The sequence below is a fragment of the Otolemur garnettii genome, unplaced genomic scaffold (assembly GCF_000181295.1).
Source record: "Otolemur garnettii isolate 467f Iridium unplaced genomic scaffold, OtoGar3 scaffold00001, whole genome shotgun sequence".
Classification (NCBI taxonomy): domain Eukaryota; kingdom Metazoa; phylum Chordata; class Mammalia; order Primates; family Galagidae; genus Otolemur; species Otolemur garnettii.
Window position 1 is genome coordinate 41,998,397 of NW_003852396.1, and position 12,964 is coordinate 42,011,360.

At 41.3% G+C, this 12,964-nt stretch overlaps 1 protein-coding gene across 7 annotated transcripts in view; it reads left to right on the plus strand.

Annotated features, from left to right (window-relative positions):
• TEAD1 (TEA domain transcription factor 1) overlaps positions 1-10,417 on the plus strand; it is a 258,137-nt gene extending 247,720 nt beyond the window's left edge. For all 7 annotated transcript variants that reach the window (XM_023516547.1, XM_023516572.1, XM_012804118.2 and 4 more), the window contains 2 exons: positions 2,885-3,037; positions 9,503-10,417. In XM_023516547.1, the coding sequence (XP_023372315.1) occupies positions 2,885-3,037; positions 9,503-9,616 (267 nt within the window). In that variant the 3' untranslated portion in view covers positions 9,617-10,417. The remainder of the gene's footprint in view (positions 1-2,884; positions 3,038-9,502) is intronic.
• Positions 10,418-12,964: the final 2,547 nt, after the last annotated feature.

A 12,964-nucleotide genomic window follows, 5' to 3' on the forward strand; every position in this document is an offset into this window, starting at 1 on the left:
CCGGGCTGGGGATTCGAACCCGCCACCTCAGGTGTACGTGGCTGGCGCCTCAGCCGGTTGAGCTATAGGTGCCGAGCCAGCTGACCTGATTTTCATGACTGGACGTGCACTGCTCGTATAGATCAGTACAGTAGGCCTAGTTCCTTGTGTTGACCACCTCTGTATGTATGTTGACCAGTTTGTTACAGCTTACAGGGGTCGTACTGTGTTATATAATTTGTTGTAATTTCTCATTTTTTAGGATCTAATTAGTAGAATATAAAAACATTTTCTTGGATTTTTATATCTATCGTCAGTATGGCCATCTTAGCAAAAATTTTCCCTAGATTCATGGGTTTTCTACTCATATATATATATATATATGCGCAAAAATTTATATAAGCAAAAAAATTATATATATATCAGCAAAAATCTTATATATATTAGCAAAAATTTTCCCTTGATTCCCTGGGTTTTCTAATCACATATTCACATATATATATATGATTAGAAAATTTACATAATCTTAGTGGCAGCAAAATGAAAAAAGAAAGCCTTACTCTTTCTCTTCTTTTCCACTGTCTGTGCCCATTTTATTTCCCCCTTTTTCATTTGTTAAAACTTTTGGTCCCGTTGTATGAAGAGTGGTGGTAGGTATCCTTGTGGAGGCACTGATACGAGAAATATTTTTGAGGTTTTGCCATGTAGGGGATTATATTTACTCTTGGTTTTTATAATTGGCTTTTATTACTAATGTAGGTGCTTTCCATTCCTATTTTACTTAGAAGTTTTAATAGTAATGGTGGTAGTATTTCACCCAACGTCTTTTCAACAACTCTTGCTGTGTCATTCTTCTCCAATTTGTTAACATAACAAGCTAAGTTAATACACTTCCTCTGCACGAACCACCATACCATTCCTGGGAAAGTCTTATTCCAGGTACAATGCGAGGTTCCAACATGCGCTGATATTTTACTTAGAATGTGACCATTTCATAACTGGTATTAGTCTATCCGTTTTTGTAATCTCTATATCAATTTTCAGTGTTAAATGTGCATCAATTTCATGAAAGGAACTGGGATGTTTACCTTTTCCTGTGACCTCCCATAGTTTAAAGAACATTGGAAATAACTATTCTTTAAAAGTTACATAAAATTTATCTCTGAAAATATTTGTTTTTTTAAATATACCTTTTTTAAAGCACCTATTTATTTTTAATGGAAAAATAAAAATTTTGTATTTTTATTGTGTGCAACATAATGCTTTGAAATATGTATACATTTTGGAATGTCTAAACTGAGCTAATTGACATATTTATTACCTTACCAAAAATGTGAGGTAATACGTATGTTAAATCTTCTCTTAGCAATTATTTTAAGAACACAGTACATTGTTAGTAACTCTCTAGTTATCCTGTTGTACGTTAGATCTCCCGAACATACTCCTCCTGTCTAACCCAAGTTGTGGGGCCTTTCTGGTTTCTCCCTTTTCCACTGGACGATCTCTAAACAACTTTCTAATTCTGGTCACTTCCCCAGTAATTCATCTATTGACATTTTCTACTTTTTGGTTCAGTATTAGCAATTTGTATTTTGGGGGAAAAGCGCCCTATCCACTAGGTTTCCTTTTCTTTGGAATTCTATGAAGTAATCTCTCATGTATCTTCTCAGCTCCCCTGTAACTGGTAATTGTAGTTTGGACTCCTTTCTTTTCTTCTGCTTTTAAGTGCTGAGAGGTTTATTTTATTTTGTCTTTCTGAAGAACCAGTTTTAAAATTTTATCTACATTTTAAATTTCTATTCCACTGATTTGATGAATTTCTTATTCTAGTTTCCTTTGGTTTCTTTGTGGTTTTGGCTTATTTTCTGGGTTTCTTTTTAATTTGTAAAGACGTGCATTTAGTTCTGTGATTTTTCGTCTTTAAAGGTAAGATGTGTGAGGCAGCTTCATATACCTTCAAGTATAGCTCCATTGTATCTCGAAAGGTTTGGTATATTTTTTATTACTCTTTACTTTGTAATTTCCTTTCTAAATCCTTCCTAATAATTTGTCGTTCCTTCCTCATTCCTTTTGATCCAAAGTTATCTAGGAGTGGGCTTCTTATTTCTAAGTATTTCAATAGGATCTTCAAACTGCAAACATACTAGTATTTCTTGGCTCGGTGCCTGTGGCTCAAGTGGCTAAGGCACCAGCCACATATATCTAAGGTGGCGGGTTCGAATCCAGCCCGGGCCCGCCAAACAACAATGATGGCTGCAACCAAAAATTAGCCAGGTGTTGTGGTGGGCACATGTGGTCCCAGCTACTTGGGAGGCTGAGGCAGGAGACTTGCTTGAGCCCAGGAGTTAGAGGTTGCTGTGAGCTGTGATGCCACAGCACTCGACCCAGGGGGATAGCTTGAGGCTCTGTCTCAAAAAAAAAAACATACTAGTATTTCCTTCCTCCCTTCCCCTCTTCCTTCCTTCTCTCTTTTGGCTTATGATCAGTGTGAAATAACCAATTTTTTCTGAAGTAGAGAAATTAGCTATATTTGTTGGTAGCCTGTGTGGCTTTGTCATAGTAAAGAGGGTTTTTCTTTGGGCTCTTTGAATAGTGGCTTGCTGAGGCCTGCTCTCACCGATCTCCTCCAAGTACTAAGACTGCTACATTTTTGTCTGACCTTTTTTATCAAATTCTTCTTTGAAGCTATCATCTTTCCAACTTTTTTTTCCAGAAAAATAATGAATTCCATGTATAGCAGTAAGTTTGGAGGTAGGAATTTTTACTTAAGAAAACGACATAAACAAGATGGCATATAGCAGATGATTCATGTTGAAAAGTAAAATGCTTTTATAAGCAGTGATCTCTGTTTCATGTATTTTGAAGTCAAAAGTATAAAAATGCTCGAATCCTTTTCTCCCCACAGACGGAGTATGCAAGGTTTGAGAATGGCCGATTTGTATACCGAATAAACCGCTCCCCGATGTGTGAATATATGATCAACTTCATCCACAAGCTCAAACACTTGCCAGAGAAATATATGATGAACAGTGTTTTGGAAAACTTCACAATTTTATTGGTAACTGTTTCATCTCTTTCCTAGTGGGCCTGGGAGGCACCAGGGCCTGGTCTATAGGAACTGACCAGCCCATTGATTTGGGCCCCTGTTGGTCAGTCAGCATTGACCGTATAGCATCCAGAGGGCACAGAAGGTCTCAACTCTGGCTGCAGGGTAGAAAGATCGGGAGAACATGAAAAAATGCTGATACCCAGACTGCATCCTATGCAATTACATCAAGGTCTCTATGCATAGGACCTAACTATATGTGTTAAGTTCCCTGGGTAATTCCAATGTTAGCCAAGTTTGAGTCTCAGCAGCAATCTGGTGTACAAATCATAAAAGAGGCAAAACATGAGTGAGAAGATTTATACTTACACGTAACCTTGACTCAGTTCATGAAGGATTTGCAAGGCCTTGTAAGAAGTGAAATGCTAATTAAGATAGGACAACATAATGACCAGATAGGACACAATGACCAGAACCTGGGGGAAGAAAATGTTCATCATAGGCTGGAAAATCTGGTTAAATCCTAACGAGCAGCTAAAGAAAAAAAAAAATATAACAGCGTTCAAGGTCTGGGGTGGGGAAACTCGCCAGTGTCCCTGGACAATGCTGTGTGTATGTTTTTCCCTAATACAGTATTTAACTTTAAAACAAATTTTCCTGGAAGCATCCCACAGACTTGGGAAGGCTGTTAGGAACAGAGTCATCCTAAGGCTCATTTTTTAAAAATAACATTCTTTGATTAAACTGGGGAGGAAAAACCAAAACAAAACTTGGTAGAAACATCTTGCTAAAGGGGGCAGCAAGGCTGTATTGTGGCCAAATACTCAGCCCCCTGACCGTCTGTTTCAATACTCCCTGTGATCAGGATTAAGAACTAGCCTGTCTAGAGCAGTAACTCTTTATCTACTGTTTCTGCTTCCATTGGTTCACTGGTTCTCAGTTGGTGGAGTTGGCTTAGGGAAAAAGAAAAAAGAAAGGCTCTTTACCAATGCCCCCAAACCCCTGATTTATACCGCTCGCCTATTTCTGTGGTGTAAATATGCCCTCCAAGGGCAACTACAAGCTAGCAGTGGCTGTTCAACTCATGCAATTTCTTTTTTTTTTTTTTTTTTTGAGACAGAGCCTCAAGCTGTCCCCCTGGGTAGAGTGCCGTGGCATTACAGCTCACAGCAACCTCCAACTCCCGGGCTCAAGCGAGTCTCCTGCCTCCGCCTCCCAAGTAGCTGGGACCACAGGCGCCCGCCACAACACCCGGCTATTTTTTGGTTGCAGCCATCATTGTTGTTTGGCGGGTCCAGGCTGGGGATTCGAACCCACCACTTTAGGTGTACATGGCTGGCGCCTTAGCTGGTTGAGCTATAGGCGCCGAGCCAACTCATGCAATTTCTTAATATTTAACTATAACTTTCGTCAGCCAGTTCTCATACACCACCGGGGAAGAAAATTAAAGATTAAAAACCCTCTACATATGACATTCATCCAGGAAGCCTTTAAGCAGTCTGAGGCCTAGGCCCTGCTACAAGTGAATAAAATCAGAATCCCTGGAGGGGGCCAGCATCACTTTTTTTTTTTTTTTGGTTTACTTTTTAAGGCTCCCCAGATAGTTCTAGTGTATGGTCAGGTTAAGACCACTGCTATAGGGGATTGGCAGGGGAGCTACAGGGAGTCCCAAGTTCACAGACACATGCTGGCAAACAGATCATTTGCATATACTTTTTATTTATTCCAGGGAGAGAATCTCGATGGGTCCCCACGTCCCTCTAAAATTTAGAAACCAGCAATCTGGGCAAATGTTTGAAATGAATGCTCTTTAACGACTTTCTTCATTATTTCCCTTTTCTCTAATGGTCTTTGGGTGAAAACTGAGCAGTTCAGGTTTACAGCACTGGCAGGTAGCAGGTACCTGCACCTGGTGTCTTCTGTTGCTGTTTAAGAACAGATGTAGCACCTTAGCACTCAGATGACTTAGGAGGAGAGTGTGTGGCGTCCTGTTTGTGGACCTTCAGTTGCCTCAGGAATTAACCAAAGCTCTGAATGGATGGCCACCCTACCTCTCTTAGAGAGAGTTTCAACGATTTCTTAAAACCTGTTTCTAAATCTGTTTCAGCATGCTAAGAAAGATGTCTTAAGTCCTTCAATTGCTACATCACGGGGCACAGCTGATATAAATATGGCTAAGAAAAATGTTATCGAGCACCCATTACCCATAGAGCCGGTGTAACCATCATCATGCACCACTTAACAGTGTTTTGCCAAGGACAGACCACATACGTGGTGGTGGTCTCCTAAGATTATAATGGAGCTGAAAAGTTCCTGTTGCCTAGTGATCATAACATAGTGGCACAATTGCTTTTTTCCTTATAAATTTCGTGTGACCTAAGTGTACAGCATTTATGAAGTCTCTCGTGGTGGGGCCTTCACGTCTGAGGCCTTCACATTCTCTCACCACTCACTGACTCACCAGTGCAACTTTCAGTCCTGCAGCCTCCATTCACGATAAGTGCCCTCTCTATGCAAGTGCCATTTTTTTCTTTTCTACCATACTTTACCGTGCCTCTTCTATATTTAGATGCGCACAAACTTATCCTTGTTTTGAAGTTGCCTGCAATGTTCAGTATAGTAACGTGCCATACAGGTATGGCCTCTGTTATTGAGAGTTAGTGTATACAGGTGTGTAGCCTGGGATCAAATGGCTGTACTTACAGCCTAGGTGTGGAGCAGGCTAGACCACCTCCGTCTGAGTAAGTATGCTCTGTAATGCTTGTCCAACAACCAAATCACCTAACGTCACGTTTTTCAGGAAGAAACTCACCTCATTATTAAGTAAAACATCAGTACATATGAGTAACACTCCCTTGGAACAACCAGTACAGCCATCCAGAGAACTCAAATTAATGTCAAGTAAAGTGACTAAATTTCTTTGCTACGAAGAACTTCATAGCTAGAAATAAATAAATGCTAGAACTATTTTAGCTTTAGAAAAACTGAAATTAAGCCAGCACTCCTGAATTATGAAAATAAATCATCTAACTGATGAATAGGAGCCATCGTCCTTTTCGGCTCTTCCTCAGGAGTGGGAGTATAAGAATGTGGCCACCTGGCAGCTGTTCCACCAGGTTAGTGGCATTTCACTAGTGCATCAGATGCAAAGCCTGTGTCATCAAGACCAATTCCAAGCTAGCGCAATGACTCACACTTGGAATCCTAGCACTCCGGGAGGCCAAAGTGGGTGGGTTGTCGGAGCTCTGGAGTTTATCAAGACCAGCCTGAGCAAGAGCCAAGACCTCATCTCTACTAAAAATAGAAAACTTAGCCAAGCATTGAGGCAGGTGCCTATAGGCCCAGCTACTTGGGAGGCTAAGGCAAGGAGATTATTTGAGCCCACGAGTTTGAGGTTGCTGTGAGTATGATGACACGGCACTCTACCCAGGGTGACAGAGTTGAGACCCTCTCTCAGAACTGGGGAAGGTAGAAATTAAACCCTGTGCCTTAGAGATGAAGTCTAATAGGAGCTTTCGTTTTCCTTTTTTGTTTTTGAATCTCAAGCAGGAAGCCTAAGCCAGATACAGTTGCCTTTCAGTATCCTTAGGGATTAGTTCTGGAAGCCTCTGAGAGTATCAAAATCCGTTCAGCTCAAATGCTTAAATTCTTTAGTTAAAATGGTGTCGTATTTGCATATAATACACACACATCCTCCCATATACTTTAAATCATCTCTAGATTACTCATAATACTTAATATAGTATAAATGCTGTGTTAAATAGTTGTTACACTGTATTATTTAAAACAGATGTATTTTTGTTGTTGTATTTTTTTTTATTGGTTTATTTTCCCTAAACATTGCCAATCCACAGTTGGTTGAATCCATCAATGTAAAACCTGCAGGTATTAGAGGGTCTACTGTATATTATTTTATAGAAAGTTTTGAGAAAGTAGACTAGATTGCAGAGGGTCTAGGCACTGTTCTAGAACCTTTATATGTGTATATGTTATGTTATGAAATTCTCACAGCATAACTATGAAGTCACTTTTATTCCCATTATATCCTAACAAGGACTGTCAGGCCTACCTGAGGTCACAGAGCCAGTGACAGACATAAATTAAGACTTGAATTGGTAGAAAAGACACTTGGCAGTATATGTTATAGTCACAAAATCAAAAGACTTGGGTTTATGCCCTTGGGCAGATCAGAGTTTTGCCTCCCTTATAAACAAGATACCCGAGTCTGTATCCTCTACCTTGAGGTTATCATTAAGAATGTTTTCATTCATTCGCTAACTCAGGGAAAGTCAATGCTGGGATGCAGTGCATGTAAAACAGAATGCCTGTCACGGGGCACCTCACAGCTTTCCAGGGAAGTACGTCCGTGCTTTTCAGCCTTCTTTATCTTACACACACTTGAACCTATAGTTAAACTTCCGTGGCACACTTAAATTGTGTTGATCAAAACATAAAATAAAAAATATATACTTACTGTGCTTTGAATGTCTTTTGAAGATAATTTAATCCATGATCTTTAAAATATTTGAGGCACACCCAAGATCGTCTCACAGTATACCAGTGTGCCACGGCACAGCGGTTGAAAATCACTGTAAATGAACCATTGTAAGGTACTGGTGGCTGAAGTGAACTGGTAAAACAGTACAGTGGATGTACAGGGTGAGGTGGGGGATCCTCAGGGCTGTGGCCTTGATGGGGAAGTAGACATCCAAGAAAAGAGACATTTCATGGTTGTCTGCTTAGGTTACCAGGTGCTGGGCTCTGGTGAACTAGACAGGTGGCCACCAAGCTGAGGCCTGGGGAGAGGGGTTGGGGGGCGGTAAGCATTCATCACACCACCACAGAATGAAGGTAAACTGGAACTCCAGCTGTCTGGCAGAGGCATGGTGCTAAGAGCACAGAGTAGGAGGATTTGACCTAGTCAGGGGAACTCTGAGAAAGGTTTCCTGAGGAGGAAAGAGTTGAAAGATGTGGGTCAGGTGAATAGACAGCCGTGAAGAAATTAACCCTCAGGTTCGGACTCTGTCAAAGGAGAGTTATAAAAGCACCCATTCAGAGAGTTATTGTTATATGAGACAATCTGGGTAAAGTCTTTAACACTGAGTAGATGAAGCACTCAATGTATGTTGGCTATTTTAGTGTGAATTTCCTTCATTTAGCGAGTATTAATGGTAAATGGCTATTGTGTGCCATTCTCTAAACTAGTTGCTGGGACACATGGTCCTCGTTCCTCAGGTGAGATGGATGTTAAAGAAACCTACACATCTATATGTGCTTACAGATAGCACAGTGTGCTGTGAGGGGAAAATCAGAAGTCCTGGGAGACTTTATTCTTTAGGTCTACGAAACAAAGCTCTCAAATCCAAACCATGTTCAAACACTGCTCTGACTTGAGCAGGTGCAACAATAACAGCACATCATAGAAGTGTTCTGAGTCATTCAATTAGAGTTGCTTTTGGAAAATTCATTTTGAGAGTGGCACGGGAAATTGAGTCAGGGTCTGGTGGGGAAGGAGCTGTAGTGATTTGGGCCAGAAAGCTCAGGATCTGCAGGAGGCTGAAAAGGCTGAGGGCATGGGCCTGAGGAGCAGAGGAGGGCTCCGAAGGGTGCCACTCAAGAAGGGAACAGATGAGAATTTTGGAAGGTGTTTTGAGAGCCTGCATCAATGAACAGAGTTATCATTTGGCGTGATTTTACCTGTTCCACTGTTCCTTCACTTGGTTGAATCCAGGCACTGCTGGCTAATCCTGTGTGACCGAAGCATTTGTAGAGCTATGTCTGCCACTGCTTGTTGTGAAATAAAATTTAACAAAAGTTTAGGATAGGATAAAGAGATTTTAAATGTTCTCACTACAAAGAAAGACACGTGTGAGGTGATGGATGTGTCGATTAACCTAATTTAATCGTTGCATTCTGTATAGGTATCAACATCACATTGCATTACATAAATATATGTAATTCCTATGCGTAGATAAAAATAACATTCAAAAGATAGAAGACAACTTACTAGAATAAATGTCTTATAGGGGAGAATTATAGAAAATTCTCTTTGTGTAAAGAAATCCAAAGAAAGCCCCAAGAAAACCAAAACCACAAACTGCACTTGTTTTTGTGGTCTCTTCTTGGGCTCACATTATGGGTGAGTTTCTGTCTGTAACTAATATACTATGTGTATTAGTATCCAAACTTTGATGTGATTCAGGTTATACCTATGTGGTTCTGAATTTGTGTTAGCGGACATAGACCAGCCAGTTGTGGTGGCTCACACCTGTAATCCCAGCACCTTGGAAGGCCAAGGCAGGAGGTTCACTTGAGGCCAGGAGTTTGAAAGGGACACAGAGTGAGGCTGAGCACATCTCTCTTGGACTTAAAACCATTACTCCTTTCCGATTAAATTACAGTCTTTGTGCACAGATGGAATATGCTTTCTACTGAGTGGTGTTACATATCTGTACTTTATTTTTTTTATCTTAACAGGTGGTAACAAACAGGGATACACAAGAAACCCTCCTCTGCATGGCCTGTGTATTTGAAGTTTCAAATAGTGAACATGGAGCACAGCATCACATTTACAGGCTTGTAAAGGACTGAACATGGTTATTTATATATATAGATATCTGTATATACACACGTATGTGCACACACACACTCTCTCCATTATCCAACGACTGACTGTAAACCTCACCACGCAGGGTGGTGCCCTGGCCCCGAGGTCACCCCAACTTTTCTAAATCCTGTTCGAGTGGAGTCATTTTTTTCATGTGTTCATACTATCATTGTAGCTGTGAAGTTCTGGTACAGTTGTCAAAAGAGAAATCGAGTTGTTTCTATGTGTTCTTCAGACCTGCAGCCCGCAGTTCCTCGGGAAAGGTGAACCTAACAACCCACGTCTCTCTCCGCAGAGCCCTGTTTCTATTTGTGGTAGAAAATACTGAGACAGAGCATTTGCCACGGGACATTCACAGCCTTTACACAGATGTGTCTAGTTCTCTTTTTTTCCAACATAAAATTCTTGTTTTAAGATACAAGTAAAATTAATCTTTAAATATAAATGTAAATTAGTACACAAAAACTAAGAATCTTTAGACTTATCTTTGTAACTAATTAGGGTGGAAGTTATGGAAGAATGTAATTCACTAAATTATTTTTTAAATGAAAACCTTTCTTTCTTTTTGAAACCAAATGTTAAACTATAGCCTTAAGAAATGCTTGGTAGAAATATCCTAATGAGACAAATTTGTACTTTTTTCCTCAAGGTTAAAACTAATCTCCTAATCCATTAAACTCTTGAACAGATATTACAGAGGAAAAAAACTTCACCCCTTATCCTTAACATATATAGTATATTTAAAAAATATAAAATTGTATTGTACTAATGTGATGATTGATTATTTAATGAAAGAAAAGATGGCTCTTTTTGCAATAAGTAGATAAATACTGAAAAATCTAAACTTACAATGTTTATAGTCTTGTGTTGTCCAGTTATATTTTACTGCGGACAACCAAATTTTTTTATTAAGATGAGTAAATATTTGAACCACCGAAATTTAATAATGAAATTTTAAAATTGGCATGAATACTGCACTGTGAGATGCAAAGTATAGAGAATCCTGTGGCTGGGAGAAAATTTTATTGACCAGGCAAGTAAAAGGCTCATCGGTTTTAGCATCTCTGCTCCTTAGAGAATTGCAAGCATCCTCACCAGCCTGTGGATAAATTCTTTATTTCTGGTGGCCTAATACGCATCTTAACCGAGTAACTATAGCATGTGTGTATGAATGTGCCTACACGTACATACACACGTATAGTTAGTCGGCACATTTACTGAACATCTGTTTGGTGTCGCCCAGTCTGCTTAGGGGCTGACATGTGTGCAAATCTCAATCTGTGTCTCTAGACTTGGATGTATCCTCTCTACAGACATCCCTTTCCTTAACATCTCAGTAAAACACAGGACTTGTTGTACTCAGTTTCAAGAGGCCCAACTGTCTATCTCTGACCTTTCAAAAAGGCTCATTTGAAGGGACTATTCTCTTTCCAGGAGAGACCCCCCCCCCCACCCCCCGCATTCCAGATATCCCACAGCACTGCCCAGACCGAGTTGGTTTGATAGAGCCACGTGTCTTGGGAGACCTCCGTTAAGTGTCTGGTGCCCCTCCCAACTGCCCAGAGGAAAATGATGTTCTTTCTTATAAGGGGTAAGAATAGGCTATGATAGTAGAACCTGAAATAAGTTTTCTAACTTGTAAAACATGTCAAGATTTTTTTACCCAGAAAATAAAAACTTAGTCCAGATATCTCTAAATAACTTACATACCCCTTTCCCTGTCCAGCCACCTGCTTTGACTCTGCTTGTACTCCGGTCAGTATCTTGTAGGCATGAGCATGAGGGTGTGGCTAGCTTGTGGCAAACAGGAAAACTATGGACTAAACCTCACCTCTCCCTAATTATCACTGGTCACTGAGAAGACCAGAGGAGAGAATGCAAAACTTTTCCCATTTGGACTGCCCACCCTGTACCTAAACCAGTAGAGCTGTGCTGCTCTTCCTCGTTGTTCCAGGGCAGCCTTTGAAGATTGCCCCTGTTATCCACTCATGCATCTGGTCTTGAGCTTCTTTTATAGACCAGTCGTGTTATGATGACTTCTGTTGGACACCCCTCTTAGGGATGTTTCTTTTGCTCCAGTTACCTTCATTCTTTCCTCCAGGGAACCCCCGTTCTCTCCCAGGACCAGGACTATGTGACTGGGTTCAAATGGCTTAAAGCTGGGCCATCCAGAATGTGAGGGGGAGAGATTATCTGGTTCATGTTCCCACCAGGAGGCTCATTGATGCTGCCAAGAGGGCTCTTGGGACTTATTTCTGAAAGCCCAAAGACTCTGGGACCCAAGAAGACCAGCTCTAGGACAGTTCTGTAGCTTGCAGAGAAGGGCATGCCCCAGCTGCTGACCTCACAGGGTCGGCAGGGCCCTCCAATGCTTCATCACTCGCATCCTCTTCCTGGACGCCTTTGTAGTTGAGTTTTGTGCATTTACTAAAGTGACCTTGAAGATTACTATTTGCTTTTAAAACATTTCTAAGGTTTTTTTTTGTTTTTTTTTTTTTGAGACAGAGCCTCAAGCTGTCCCCCTGGGTAGAGTGCCATGGCATTACAGCTCACAGCAACCTCCAACTCCTGGGCTCAAGCGAGTCTCCTGCCTCAGGCTCCCAAGTAGCTGGGACCATAGGCGCCTGCCACAACACCCGGCTATTTTTTGGTTGCAGCTGTCATTGTTGTTTGGTGGGTCCGGGCTGGGGATTCGAACCCGCCACCTTAGGTGTACGTGGCTGGCGCCTTAGCCGGTTGAGCTATAGGCGCCGAGCCCATTTCTAAGGTTTTTAAAAGTTTACTTCTTGTCTTGTTCTCCTCAAGCTTTCCTCTGGACAGTTTCACTGTCTTAACTACTGGTCTAGTTGCCCCAAACGCTTAGGCCTCTCCTTGTCTCTCCCAGATTAGACCGTTGGGTGGGACTGGTGTCATAGCACCTAATCCAAATCTCTTTGGTCCTTCATTCTATATGACCGTCTTCTCCCTGAGTCTTAACAGCTTCTTCTTTTTTGACTTTTGTTGCCCAGGCTGGCTGAAGTGCAGTGGCATAGTCATAGTTCACTGTAACCTCAAACCCCTGGGTTCAAGTGATTTTTGTGGCTCAGCCTCCCAAGTAGCTGGAACTATAGGCATGTGACACCATGCCTGGCTAATATTTCTATTTTTTTGTAGAGACAGGGGTCTCACTGTGTTTCCCAGGCTAGTCTCAAACTTCTGGCCTCAAACAGTCCTCCCACATCAGCCTCCCAAAGTTCTGGATGACAGGAGCCACTCCACCCAGCCACACTTTTAACCCATGAAGATGCCTTCCCAGAGTCCTGTCCTCACGACCCTGTTTCAGGTGCTCTGTC